At 44.4% G+C, this 14,626-nt stretch overlaps 1 protein-coding gene across 1 annotated transcript in view; it reads right to left on the reverse strand.

Moving 5' to 3' along the window:
* The window catches only part of ST18 (ST18 C2H2C-type zinc finger transcription factor), a 66,430-nt gene that overhangs the window by 14,113 nt on the left and 37,691 nt on the right, over nucleotides 1-14,626 (reverse strand). The window contains exons 9-14 of the mRNA XM_007464060.1: nucleotides 11,272-11,387; nucleotides 6,066-6,128; nucleotides 5,263-5,331; nucleotides 1,357-1,419; nucleotides 1,175-1,255; nucleotides 41-265 (exon numbers count right to left, since the gene is read on the reverse strand). Coding sequence (XP_007464122.1) covers nucleotides 41-265; nucleotides 1,175-1,255; nucleotides 1,357-1,419; nucleotides 5,263-5,331; nucleotides 6,066-6,128; nucleotides 11,272-11,387 — 617 coding nt within the window. The remainder of the gene's footprint in view (nucleotides 1-40; nucleotides 266-1,174; nucleotides 1,256-1,356; nucleotides 1,420-5,262; nucleotides 5,332-6,065; nucleotides 6,129-11,271; nucleotides 11,388-14,626) is intronic.

The raw sequence follows: 14,626 nt of genomic DNA on the forward strand, positions 1-14,626 counted from the left end.
AAAAAAAAAAAAAAAAAAAAAAAAAAAAAGAAGCCAAAGCTTACTCCTGTGGGTGACAAACACGTTGTTCACGTGGCCCAGCCCATTGCAGCCGGGCAGCGGGCAGTGCGGAAGCTCCTGTTTGTTCAGCTTCCAGGAGAGGGGGGCCCCATTGAGAGGGTTCTCCTTCTGTCTCTTGGCGGCCAGGGGACAGCCAGAAGCCGTGCGGTGGGATGTGTATTTACCTGATATGTGACCTTGGCCGTCACACCCGATCACAGGGCATCTGGAGAGACACAGCACAGTCGTTAGCAGCTGGGAGAGACGAGATAAGCCAGGTGAGGCACTGAGGCGAGCGAACGAGGAAGTGGTGGTGAGAGCAGACCACGCAGGGGGCAAGTGGGGAAATGACAGCGTCTACCAGATGCCTTCCAACCAGGGAGACAGCAGTGCTGGCAGCAGTGATGGGCCTCAGGCTCCCAGCTAAGCAACTGTCATGCATTATCTCACGTGAGCTTCACTGCTCACCTGGTGGGCAGAGACGCTGTTACCCCACTTTAGAGGGGTGGAGAATGATTTCTAGAGCTCAGGGGACTTGCCACCAGTTTAGAAGGAGTGGAGTCAAGTGTGTGTCCACACTTCTCAGCTCCAGAAACAGCCAGGGAAGCCCTTGGTTACGGGTTACGTTGCCTCCAAACAAAGACCAAGGGTCTAACGTGTCAACTGGCTCTCCCTCATCACAGAGTCCATGGCTCAGAGAACGGGAGTTCTGATTTCCAAATGTCTGAATATTGCATGTTGTCGAGCAAGCCTCTGTACATTTCTGCACCTGTATCTGCATCTGTCACCCAAGACCTGAAGCATGTTTCTCAGAGGAGGGAGTTCGCTTTAGATAAAATTGCACCTTAAGTTTCAGGGGAGCCTGCAGCCATGTGTGTCACACTAGGGCATGTCCACGAGGCTGCTTTCCTTTAAAACCGCTGGGCAAAGACGAAGTCCTGCTTTCCTTTGCACCATCAGAGACCCGTGTGAGCACCACTGGGGAGGGCGAGGGGTTCTGCAGCCTCCGAGCTCCCATGCGGCTCCCAGGGCCTCGTGATGAACAAGACACGCAGTTGCCTCCCAACCGAAGTCCCCCCGTTTGTCCCACAAGTGGCCTCTGCCCTGATGCTGCCGCCTCAGCCGTCACACTCACTTGAGTTCAGGGTCTTCTTTTTCTTCCTTCGTAGGGGTCACCTTGACACCACCTTTCCTGGCACGAGGGCAGCCGGACAGGCTGAAATACGGACCCAACAAAGAACAAAACAGAAGCGTGTGATCTCACGGGCACGGCTGCCACCGCTCTGATTTCCATCTCGGGCATGGGGTCAGTCTTACCTTCGGTGGGAGGCATAGTTTCCGGTCACGTGCCCCGAACCGTCACAGCCTGGAGTGGGACACCTGGAAGACACGAGAGCGGAGCTGGGGCTGTGTGGGAGTGGTAGGGGGTCACGACAAATCACACAGAGACAAGCAGTCAAACAGAATGAGCTGATTTGTGGGACTCTTTTTGCTTGTACAGAACTGGTTTTTGGCTAAGAATCCTTTTTTAAAAAATAAATTTATTTTTAATTTATTTAGTTTTGGCTGTGTTGGGTCTTCGTTGCTGGGCGTGGGCTCTCTAGTTGTGGCAAGCGGGGCCTACTCTTCGTTGTGGTGCGTGGGCTTCTCATTGCGGTGGCTTCTCTTGTTGCGGAGCACGGGGTCTAGGCGCACGGGCTTCAGTAGTTGCGGCACGTGGGCTCAGTAGTTGTGGTTCGCAGGCTCTAGAGCACAGGCTCAGTAGTTGTGGCGCATGGGCTTATCTGCTCCGCGGCATGTGGGATCTTCCCGGACCAGGGCTTGAACCTGTGTCCCCTGCACTGGCAGGCGGATTCTTAACCACCGCGCCACCAGCGAAGCCCTAAGAATCCATTTTTAAAGGAAATATGAAGATGTGTTAACTACTGTCCAGTGCTTGGAAGACACTGTATTCATTGTTATCCTGCATTCTTTTTTTCCTTCTTTTTAAGCCTTATTTTTTTAATTGAAGTGTAGTTGATTTCCAATGTTGTGTTAGTTTCAGGTGTATAGCAGAGTGATTCAGTTATATATATACATGTGTATATATATATATATATATATACATAAAAAATTTCAGATTCTTTTCCCTTATGGGTTATTACAAGTATCGAGTATAATTCTCTGTGCTACACAATAGGTCCCTGTTGTTAAACCTTATTTTGGAAGGAATCTGAAATTCAACCCACAACTTACTCCTGGGCTTCTGTCTACATCATGCAAAGTTCTTATCTTTTGCTTAAGAAAAAAGAATTTCCAAATTGTTTCTGTGTGTAATTTATTTCCTTTGATTTGCTCCACCACCACGATAATCCCTTACATTCAGATGGACAACAGTGGTGGACGGGACAACCAGAGACCTGGTGGATTAATGCACCTGCCAAGGAACCTAGGACATTTGCACCTGATCTGTTCTGCCTCAGGGTCCACCTTAAGAGGTCTTGTGGAAACTCTACCAATAACTCTGACTGACAATCAACCGTTAAATTTGGAGTCAGGGGAGTGAAGGCGGAAGGAAAGTCCAATTTTACTTAGAATGCTAATTAGGAACAGGGTTTAAAATACACTTGCATGCAAAAATATACAGAGATTCTCACTCTTTTGTTGCCTTAGAAAATGCCAGATACTAATAAAAACGCGGCGGTGGGCTTCCCTGGTGGCACAGTGGTTAAGAATCTGCCTGCCAATGCAGGGGACACGGTTCGATCCCTGGTCTGGGAAAATCCCACGTGTCACGGGGCAACTAAGCCCGTGTGCCACAACTACTGAACTTGCGCTCTAGAGCCCGTGAGCCACAACTACTGAGCCCGCGAGCCACAACTACTGAAGGCTGCGCGCCTAGAGCCCGTGCTCTGCAACGAGAGGCCACCGCAATGAGAAGCCCGCACACCGCAACGAAGAGTAGCCCCCGCTCGCCACAACTAGAGAAAGCCCGCACGCAGCAACAAAGACCCAACGCAGCCAAAAGTAAAAGAGTATAAATAAATAAATAAATAAATTTATTTAAAAAAAAACACAGAGGCTGTCATAAAATGTTTGCTTTCCTGAAAGTTCTTTTTTTTTCTTGCGTTATGCGGGCCTCTCACTGTTGTGGCCTCTCCCATTTGCGGAGCACAGGCTCCGGACGCGCAGGCCCAGCGGCCATGGCTCACGGGCCCAGCCGCTCCGCGGCATGTGGGATCTTCCCGAAACGGGGCACGAACCCGCGTCTCCTGCATCGGCAGGCGGACTCTCAAGCACTGCGCCACCAGGGAAGCCCATCCTGAAAGTTCTTGTAGACAAGGTCATTGTTATTATTTCACTTGTATGCCCACCCGCGTTCAGATTTCTACTCAAACAAGAGTTTGAGAAAGATAATAATCCAAAGAAGAATGTGAACATTATTCCTTTTCTTAAACTCTAACCCACCGAACTTTCACAGAAATTCTTTTATATTCAATCTTGAGGCAGAACATAGGGAGTGAATGCTTTTCTCGAAGGAAATATGAAATCTGCATACATCTCCTCGAGCTAACCAGAGAACCCTGCAATGATTCTCTAATCAAACATTTAGAGATTTAATACATATTCTATACTGTAAGAAAGGTTCAGATGCTATTAATATTTTTAGTAAAATAGTGGTTTACTAGCATATTGCAATTCTGGAAAAGTCTATGCCAAAAAAACCTTGTTTTGAAATTCTCCCTCAATATCCAAACAAGAGGTCAATGAAATGTCCCCTTTTCTTTCTGTACAGAAAAAAACCACAAACATGTTACTTATTAGGTGGCTGTATAAAGCAGGTAAGTACTGAACATTGCTACAGAACCACTCAATCTACATGTTTTCAATGTATTATCAACGTTTTCTTCTAGAAATAATGTTTAGAGAAAATACTTAGGAGAACTGATAGTTATTTTTAAGATACGGCAATATATAGAAGTTCAGAGCAATTGAGTAAGATTGAGTGAGTATGCCTAGCCCTTCTCTCCTTTCAATCTGCTAATAAGTCTCCACTTCACATCCTTACATTTCAATCTAGAAAGATGGTAGCCAATAAAATGATTTCTAGAATCTACACGGACACAATCAATTGTGCACTCACTTTGTATATTTTAGAGTTGTCTTTACTATTCATGGTACTAAAATTCTGAATTTTTATACCTGTTTAATATCACATCTTGTTTCATAAACTTTTTCTGGATAATTTTTAGATAAATTTTAAACAAGTTAAAAAATGGAAATACTAGCAAAATATTAAGAAGATATATTCTCTGACATTTTACCTGTAATTTAGACACCAAGTGTTAATTCTACTATTTACACAAATATTATTTTATCACTAGGCTTAGTAACACTGATTTTTCCTAAAATATTATGTGCAAATGCATTTTGCTAATTTTGCTTAATGTTATTCTTCATCTTTTATAAACGTATGCCTTATGTTTTTAAAGGGTAAATAGTGGATTATAACTTTTTATTAGTCTACATGTATTATAACCACACATGAAAATAACAAGTGAGAAGTTTGGGATAAAAGAAGATAACAGTAGGAAAAATCAAATCAATCAACGAAAGTTAATATACGTGTGACTTTGAGATCCTGTAGACAAGGTGAAAATGAGCCAGAATTGTATGTCGCCCCCAAAAGTGAAAGGCTGTCATATGATTCAAAATGCCCACAAGGTAAAGTACTGTGCAGTTTTCCTAAAGTCAGATGATGAAAATGCTGGCCGTCCCCTCCTAGGTCTGATTAGTACACACGTTCTGAAAGTAACAGAGAAAAGGTGTCGTAGGTGTTCAACATCATTGCTTTCAACATTTTTTTTTTTTTTTCTGTATGCGGGCCTCTCACTGTTGTGGCCTCTCCCGTTGCGGAGCACAGGCTCCGGACGCGCAGGCTCAGCGGCCACGGCTCACGGGCCCAGCCGCTCCGCGGCATGTGGGATCTTCCCGGACCGGGGCACGAACCCACGTCCCCTGCATCGGCAGGCGGACTCTCAACCACCGCGCCACCAGGGAAGCCCAACATCATTGCTTTTAAAAACACTGTAAAATACAAACCCTCCAAGTCCAGCTAATTAACTAAACTAAATTACAGTGATTTGGTTTTAGCTGTTTGAGCTTTTGGTGAGGGAGCGTGTGGTCGTAATTTACTTAGGTGCCGTCTGCCCCTGGTTAGGGCCACCCTGGCCGGACACTTACTTGAGTTCCTGAGAGTTGGCCGCCATGAGGGATTTCAGAGTCTTATCTGCCAAAGGACATCCAGAAACACTGAAGAGGGAGGAGAAAGCAAAAACAGAGACACACGCGCTGACACACGCAGGCCCGACTTGGGGGCAGCCTGAGCTGGTGAACACATGTTCAATCCACCGACGGGGTTTGGGAAAAAGTCTGAACCCAGCTTTGCTGCTCTAGCTAGACCGGGCTTTGGGCACCTTGACTACCTGTCACAGACTCTGGTTTGCTATTTACCAAACCAGGGGCTTTAGCCCAGCGAGACCCCCGGCTCCAGTGATGACTGACCCAGAGAACCCTCCCTCTGCATCCCGAGGGATGGTGCTCAGAAGTTAAGGCCCTGCCCAGAGGGACAGCGAATCACATGGGTGACACATGTGGGAGGAAGGGCCGAGCACAGCCTCTGCACTACTGTCCCTCCAACCCTTTACTGAAGCCTCCCACAGCGTAAAAGGTCAGTTCAGGTCACTGCTGTCCTACCTGGGTTTCACTTGAGTCCTAAAGCTAGACAGGACCCGAGCCTGACATGAACTCTAACTTCTGGGTTGTAGCCTGGATCATAGGATCAGAAAACCGTTATTGACACTTTCTTTACAATATCAGTAAAAAGACTGAAGACTTAGCTTTATTTCTGAAAAACGAAACGAACCCAAACCCCAACTAACTCAGTCTCCAACTCCCGATCGAGATAATATCTTTCTAGAGAGGGTGAGGGTGAGTCCTTAAGGAGGACAGATGTGGAACGCCTAAGTGAGAAGGCGGGGAGCTACCTGCGATGAGATGCATAGTTGCCTGTGACGTGCCCGCTCCCGTCGCATCCTGGCGTTGGACAGCTGGGTCAATAAAAACATAGAATCAGGGTCAGGTGCATTCATGGATGCACTTGCTCTGACTGGGTATGAGGTAGCTTCTCTTTTCAAGACCAGTTAACACATATGGGACGTGAAGAAACTAATGAACTAAAGATGTAGATTATATAAGGACCAGCAGATGAGACAAGAGGAAACTGCCGTGATCCTGAGTTATTATTTTCCAGGATAACATCAGCTCTCTGATTCAGATGATGTAGGACAGTGATGCTAAAATACGTGTCCTGGCAATGGATGTGAGTGAATCAACAGTCAGTGGTGTTCTATTTCTTTGAAAATATGAGTTATAAAACATAAATATTAAAAAGCCATGCTTTACCATGAGAGCAGCTCTTAGGTACCAACTATATCACAGATTTCAGAAAGAAACTTTTGTGACTTGTTTTAAAGAAAAAGATAACATAGTAACTTCATAAACATGTTAGAAAACACCTGAAAAAGAAGATCTCTGAAAATACTACATATGGCTAAAATGTAAACTGACATTTTAGATGGGACAGTTGCTGAGAGTACAGAAATAGTTACGAAGTTTAGTTAATAAAGCTTGTGATCAGTTTCATCCAAAGTTTTGAACCCAGCAAAGACAATGAGGAATTAACCACCTAAGCAGTAGGCTCTCCAGGCTGTCTGCCCAAGACCGGAGTCTGTCCCGGGCACTTCATTTATCTCAGAAGCTGGTCACGTTCTGCGTATTGTATGTGTGTGTTAAAAATAATGCAAGTGGATAGTTATCCTGAGCAGTTTTGCTGCCAGAGTTAACAGATTCCTTGGTTTCTCAGCCATTTATTTCCCTCTGAGGCTGCTTGAAAGTTGCTGGTGTGAGGTAAGCAGATTGACCCCAGCCCACTCGGTGGTCTTTGTGTCAGTGTCAATAATCAGGGGAGACATCAGCTACGTCACTCGTGCTCTCTGATGTTTTCGGCACCCTGCCTAACATGAAGGCTCACCCACGTGTGGAACGCAGACTCTGCCTCTTTAAAGGGGCATTTGGGGATAGATTGATGACATCCAAGATTTCTGAAACGTCACCTTCTCAGTATTTTTTCTCCCTGTGAGCTACTTTCCAATCATTCTCAGGTACTCTAAAGAAACTGTAAGAGTTAGAACGTCTTCATCTCTCAGAGAGATGCTTGATTTCCAGAGGCTGATCCGAGCTGAACCAGCCAGCTTTTTGCCCACCACTTTCCTAGATGGAACATCTGAAAGGAAAATGCGGAAGCTACAAATGTATGTAAACAAGTAAAGAAAAAAAAAGAACAATGACTAACATCTGAGCTGACTTATCTTGAAGTGCCATTCACCCGCTAAACAGAGAAAAAATCTTTTCTGATAATTACACAGCTGGAATATTCAGAGCGTGAGACATGGGTTACAGTGCCCTGGGAATTCCTACTTTGGAAACACATCGCCACCTGGTGTGCCAAAATAGCTTTGCATTTATTTTATTTTACTTTAAATTTTATTTCTATTTTTAAATTGTGCCTATTAATACTGCCAGGAGAGGCAAAGTGCCAATGATTTTTTAAACTAGACAGTTATAAATTACTTAGGAAGTATAATGATAAAGTGTGCATTTAAATAGTGGCTATTTTGTTTCAGCTTTGTGGTATAAAGAGGTCAAGGAATAAAGCCAAGATTGAAGGGGGCGAGATGTAGTGGGAAAAGGTCCTGTTTTGGATCCTGACGGCTGTGGCTTAATTTACAGATCTTCAATGAGACATCTTGTACAATAACATGTGCAGATCCCAGTTGGGTGATGTGTTTTGGGAAGATTTGCAAATGAAAGTATCACCACTTAGAGGAAGGAAACTAGCTACTTCCCTCAGTAAGTGGTGCTCAAACTCTAAGCAAATCCATGTTGATCTATGACATCAAAAAGTCCTATTTTAGCAGAACAATTTCTGGTAAGCAGTTAAGGCGCATTTATCTCTTAGAAACATAAAACAAAGCATAATAAGGACAGGGTGAAACTGTAAAGCAGTGAGACGTTTACAGAACCAGTGTGTGACACAGGTGTGTGGAAGTGCGTGGTACCCACCCGAGTGCTCCCCTGTCCCGAAATGAGAGGAAAACCACAAGCCCTCTAGAGAGTCAATTTCCTAGGAATTCATGATTATGTTCCAAAAATTGCTCACCATCTTTTTGGAGCCCTTTCTCTTTGCACCAATGAGAAGTGCCCATTACCAAATAATCACACTTTATTTTTCTGTCTAAAGTGGTGATGCAGGTTAATTATCAGTTCTCTACATTTCATTTAGCTTGGAACGACTCTGGAAATTTCCAAAATCTACCTTCAAAGGATAAACATTGGCCCTTTTGGAAGATATCTGAGATAATATGCAGAAACAAAATCCATACAAAGATTTTAGAAACTTGACTCGCAGGTCCATGGCAGCCTTGACATGGCTGCGCCAGGGCACCTCCCAGAGGGCGCAGTGCGTGGTGATGTGCAGCTCTGGTACGTGGGCCCTACATCATCAGGAAATGTTAACCTCCTAAGAGAACATCATGCTCGACGCAGCAATGTCTGCCCACGAAATCCTTAAGGAATGCAGCATAACCGATTATTTAAAAATCACTCGACCATAAAAAGAAACGAAATTGAGTTATCTGTAGTGAGGTGGATGGACCTAGCGGCTGTCAGACGGAGTGAAGTAAGTCATAAAGAGAAAAACAAATACCATATGCTAACACATATATATGGAATCTAAAAAAAAAAATGGTCATGAAGAACCTAGGGGCAGGACAGGAATAAAGACGCAGACGTAGAGAATGGACTTGAGGACACGGGGAGGGGGAAGGGTAAGCTGGGACGAAGTGAGAGAGTGGCATGGACATATATACACTACCAAACATAAAATAGATAGCCAGTGGGAAGCAGCTGCATAGCACAGGGAGATCAGCTCGGTGCTTTGTGACCACCTAGAGGGGTGGGAGGGAGACGCAAGAGGGAGGGGATATGGGGATATATGTATACATATAGCTGATCCACTTTGTTACACAGCAGAAACTAACGCACCATTGTAAAGCAATTACACTTCAACAAAGATGTTAAAAAAAAATCACTTGAGTGTGGACTGGACAGACTGATGTTGGACTAGGGTCTTCTGATCCACAGCTTGTGTGTGCATGGGCTGTGCAGCGTCTGAGGTGTGTCCCTGTCACCGGGGAAACGAGCGGCAGTGCAGTGGTACCAGGGGCCCGCGCGGGGATGTGGAAGAGGCAACCTCAGTGGCTGGAACAGCCTCTGCCCTCCTGGGAAAGGGGGCGGGAGCAGTGGGGCTGGGAAGGGGGGACCACAGCAGCCGGGAAGGCCTCTCGGGTGGGTGACACGTGGGGGAAGAGCTGAGGGAGGGGAGGACGGCCCTGCAGCGATCGGTGGGCAGAGCATTCTACTCAGGACAGGGTGCTTAATCTATTGTATTAGAAAAACGTAAGCGTACTTTTATGCTGGGGGATTCAGTAGAGAGGGTACAGATGCCAGTGCCTAAGTGCAAGGGTACCTCTTTGCTAGAAACTCTCATTAACTGGCAGCTTTAAATGTACTTGGGTAAGACTATACATGAACGTTTAATCACTTTCCTATGGAAAAGATTTTCTGGCATGTCACTCACTCACTCCCGGCAACCAAGTCCCCGGGACTACACTATCTGCTGAGGATATAAATGCCCAAAAGCCACGGTTCCCGCCTTGCCTTTGCCTGAAAGCCCCTCCCCTCCCTGTGCCCTCTCTCCCTCCCTCAACGTCCACCCTGATGTCTCCATGTCCCCCGCACAGTGGTGACCGGAAGACGAGAAGAAGCAGTCAGGACGGCCTGTGTCCTGGCAATGGCCCAGGTGAACTCACACCCGTAAGCAAGCTGTGTGCGCCACACTCTGACCTCCAACAGCCCCCGGTCAGAGATCTTCGGGGTGAAAAAGGAATAAGGGTGTGCGAGCTGGGCTCAGGCCACAGTCCTAGTTAACGTCCCTGCGTCATTTGGTGGCACGTCCCTCGCACCCCAGCTCTGCGCCCCGCCCCCGTTCCCGCCACGCGTCCCCCCGCTGGCTGGCCTCCCTTATTCCCAAGGCCCGCTCTCCTGGGGCTTGTCCTGCCGTTTCTGCTTTAACCTCTTTGAACTTGCTGTGGCATCTGAAACCATCCAAGGCCCAGGTGGGAGTTTTCTGAGCTCTCAGCTCCCATGACCATCACTTTCCTCCTCCTTGGCCCCAGGTCTTTGTTCTCTGTGGGCTTCTTTTCCCTGTCAGGTTCCAGCAGGATGCGTGCCCTCGAATTCTGGGCCGGGCACTCTGTCCCTTTCCTCTTATATATCTTCCCTGGAGGCCCCATCTCCCAGGCCGCAGCTCACGATCTCACGTCTGCATCTCTAGCCAACATTTCAGGTGATCTTCCTGACACCAGACGGTCCCCACGTGCACCCGGCCCCTGAAGAATTCTGCACACTGCTCTTCCTAAGATACCCCAGCCCTAGTGCACTTTTCTGCTCAAACACCCTGTGGCTTGTTCACGGGAAACCTGGCCATCTTCTCAGGCCCCTCGCCCTGCTCTCTCTCTCTCTTTCCAGGTCACCTGGTCCTGGGGCTCAGCTTGGGCCCTTCTGCTCTGGACGGCCGGGCCTGTCTCAGAACCCACTGCAGCTCGACTAGTGCTTCCTGCCCTGTCCTTTCAACTTCCGGGTCACGGAAGCCCTTGAGAATGTGATGAAAACCATGAACCCCCTTCCCAAATAACACTCTGCAGTTAAGTTTTGTGAGTCTGCAGACTCCCTGAAGCCCTGACTTGGATCCTCTGAGGCCAGTGGGTGTTAGATTAAGATCTGCTGATCAGAACATAAACATTTCTAATTGTTTTACATGTTTTGTTTTTCAGTCGATTAGACTTTTAATTCTCTTAGCATGAGATCATGTCAGGTACATTTTTTTCATAATCCTCTTAGTTCTGAGCACAGGTCTAGGTATATACAGAACATTTAACTACCAACTGGTTGAAACTGCCCTAAAACATCTGCAAAGTCAGCTCCATAAGCCAAGGCGTTATTTATTACTCAAGGTTTTGAATTGGAGTCTCTGTTCTAGAACCACAGAGTAAGCCACTCCAGATGACTTACGTGATTAGTTCTTTCTTGAGATCTCTTGCGTGGAGCTTGGGTTTAGGGCTTGGTATGGAGGCCTCTCCAGGGAACTTCTTTTCCTCTAAATTTTCTAGAGAGCTCACTGGGTCTTTCTGAAAACAAAAATAATACAGAGGAAGCACACAAGGCATTAGGAAACCCTGGAAAGACAACTGTATTTGAAGTCATTGGGGTCAAATTTGAGTTTTGGCTTAAAGACTTAGATGACATCCCTCATCGGATTTGTACACAAAATAAATAAGATGAGTATAAGGGTAGATCTGGACTGCTATGGGCATTTATGCTCGGTGAAGAATGAGAAATTATAACTCACGGGCACACCTTTAGAAAGTTTGCATTTTGGCAAATATAACTACAGAGGTATTTCTTGAGCTATGTAAATAAGTTAATATTTTAATATATTTTAAGTTTTACAGTATAGCAAACATTTCGTAGAGAACATAGGAAGAGTTCTTTATGCACACAGCAGTCATTGGTAAAACAAAAGAAACACTGCAAAAAATGAATCACACATATTTTCAAACAGAGAAGGAGAATTTAGGCTAGGAGAATGTCCTTTCTTTTTTTTTTTGGGTGGGGGGGCGATACGCGGGCTTCTCACTGTTGTGGCCTCTCCCGTTGCGGAGCACAGGCTCTGGACGCGCAGGCTCAGCGGCCATGGCTCACGGGCCCAGCCGCTCCGCGGCATGTGGGATCCTCCCGGACCGGGACACGAACCCGTGTCCCGTGCATCGGCAGGCGGACTGTCAACCACTGCACCACCAGGGAAGCCCAGAATGTCCTTTCTGATAAGCAGATAATTAAGATTTAAGTTGTTTGTTTAAATATGTAATCACCGAGTCCACAATATCTAGGCAACATTTAGTTTGATTTTTCTGGATAATTGCTTTTAGTCTCACATCACTTCCTGTTTTTCTTAAGCTACCTCTTTTGCTAAGCTGGCATTTTTGTAATGGTTTTACTCATTGGATGGAATCTCTTGTTGGGTTATCACTAATTTTCATGGCCTTATTTTAAGCTTGGTACTGATCCTGATTTCATAAGGAAATCTCATTGATCCTTTCAAATCATTTATTTACCATCTGATACATTATCCTACAGAAAACTAATGACGGTTTTATTCAGTCACATAATTAGCTTACTTTTATCATTAAGTTTACATCCAGTAAATATAATACGTTCCGGATTTAACATTAAAATCAGATTAACTAATATAAAAAAACTGTCTCCTAAATCTCAAAAGTACTGATCCATTTAAGGTGAGAAAACAATTTTGAGTTATTCAAGGTAAATCTCATTTAAATCAAATGAATATGAAATTGCAGGGGTAAATACAATTTTAATAATCCTGAGTCTACGCCCAAAATCAGTGGAAAAACAAAATCCCTGGATTTTCCCAAACAAAGAAAAACTCTAAGCCTCCATCTCAGTCATAAAGGCAAATGCAATCTCTTTCATTAATTACTTGGATAAGAGTTCAATCAATTATTCTACATAGGACCACACTACCTCAAGTAACATTATCTTCAGACCAAATTAATAAAACCTGGTTTGGTCTAATTTCTTCTTTCATATTATTTTTAATACTGAGTATTCCATTTTATATTATTGATTAATGTTTGAAAATAGTAGCAGATAATAATACACTCCTGAAAAAATAAAGAGAAATAGGTGTTTGATGATAGTTGTCGACTAAAGGTAGAAGAGAAGGGCTATTTTAATGCTGCTTCCGTGGAATCTATAGAAAAGAAGTGAATTATGCTTATCCTTTTCACGTTTCACAGCGTAAATGCCTACAGCGAAGCATTAGCACTACCTCCCGTTTCATTTGCAGCTACCTGGATTCAGCCCGGGTGGTGTTTTCCACTATAATTTACAAACGACTTGGCCTTTTGAAAGTAGATACAAATGATAAATCCAATTTTGTCTCAGTGTGGAACAGCTTTTGTTTTTCTGTTCAGATGCTGCATTTTTCACAAAAATGGCAGAAAGTGAAAAAGAGCTATTTTATTATTTTCTTTGCAATGAACGAGAGCAAAGTATCTCTAAGGAGGCATGTACATTTACAGATGAACACATAAAGGTCATTAGCTGTTGTTTGTTGAATCTGCACATTATGGAAGACAAGGGAATAAGGGATTTTGAAAGAAATGATCAACTATGGAAGTTTAACTTAGTTGACGCAAATGCATTCAAAATTAATGCTTGCAGAATATATGGTATTTAACGTAGCACAGTAGTATGTGGTGATGTTTCAGTAGGATAATTTTATTGGATATGACCTTTTAAGTATTTTGTAAGTTCTTTTAAAAACTATGGACTCTTGGGTATGTGATTGCCTTACGAAATAATTGTCTTTTTCCCTCCTTTTTTTTTGCTCAGCATTCTACCTCTAGAAGCTTGCAGAGAGCATAGGTATTGAAATACAGGTGACCGTCACTATAAGAATGCTTAATTTTGTTACAGAAGCATTTTATATTCGATAAACTCCTAAAAATATGCCAACATCATTTGTCAGAATTTTTTCAACATTTAAAGTATCATTTTGAAAATAATAAATTTATATTGGGGAGACATAAAGAGAAAATGTGGCATACATATATGTGTGTGTTTAGAGAGTATATGGGTGCAATGAAATTCCTTTAATGTACAGACAGAAGTTTATATAGATTTCAGTAAAGACCAGAACATAATGGGAACATGAATAACAGATAATAGCATCTGGCACTTTTAACATTTGAAGCCCTGAAATCTTTGGAGAACTGACAGTTGAATGAAACTGACAGCCCTAGTTATTTCTCAGTGCTTTCCTTTTGAGATAATTTGAGTTTTTTCCAGATTCAGGATTTTGTTTTTAGAGGGCATCTGGACAGGCTATTTCACTGAGAGAGACAGACAATATTTTCTGAAAATTACCACCAAAATGAGGCAACTGTTGTGCATATGAACTAGATAACAATGAATTGGAAATAATCGCCCAGTTTCTGGTCGTGGGAATGGGTGTGAGTCTCGTGTGGGATGTGCGGGGCTGGGGAGGTGGGAACAGTCCACGTTCACAGAGCACCGCTGGGGCCCCGAGCAGCGTCTCTGCAGAGCTCACGGGAAGGACAGCCAGGACCATCCGTCCCTGGTTTGTGTGGTCACGTGGAGGTCACGTCCTGTAACCAGGCTCAGGGGCTCTGGTCCTGCCATCCTAAGAAGCACCTAAACCACCGTGGTCTCCAGCACACACCTGGCCAAGTATCACTGCTTCATTGTTCTCTTTTTCCTTTTTCCTTCCTGCTTTTTCTCAATATTTCCTAGCTGTCTCCATTTCCCTGTGTACTTTTTT

This window comes from Lipotes vexillifer, unplaced genomic scaffold, assembly GCF_000442215.2.
Source record: "Lipotes vexillifer unplaced genomic scaffold, Lipotes_vexillifer_v1.1 scaffold69, whole genome shotgun sequence".
NCBI lineage: Eukaryota > Metazoa > Chordata > Mammalia > Artiodactyla > Lipotidae > Lipotes > Lipotes vexillifer.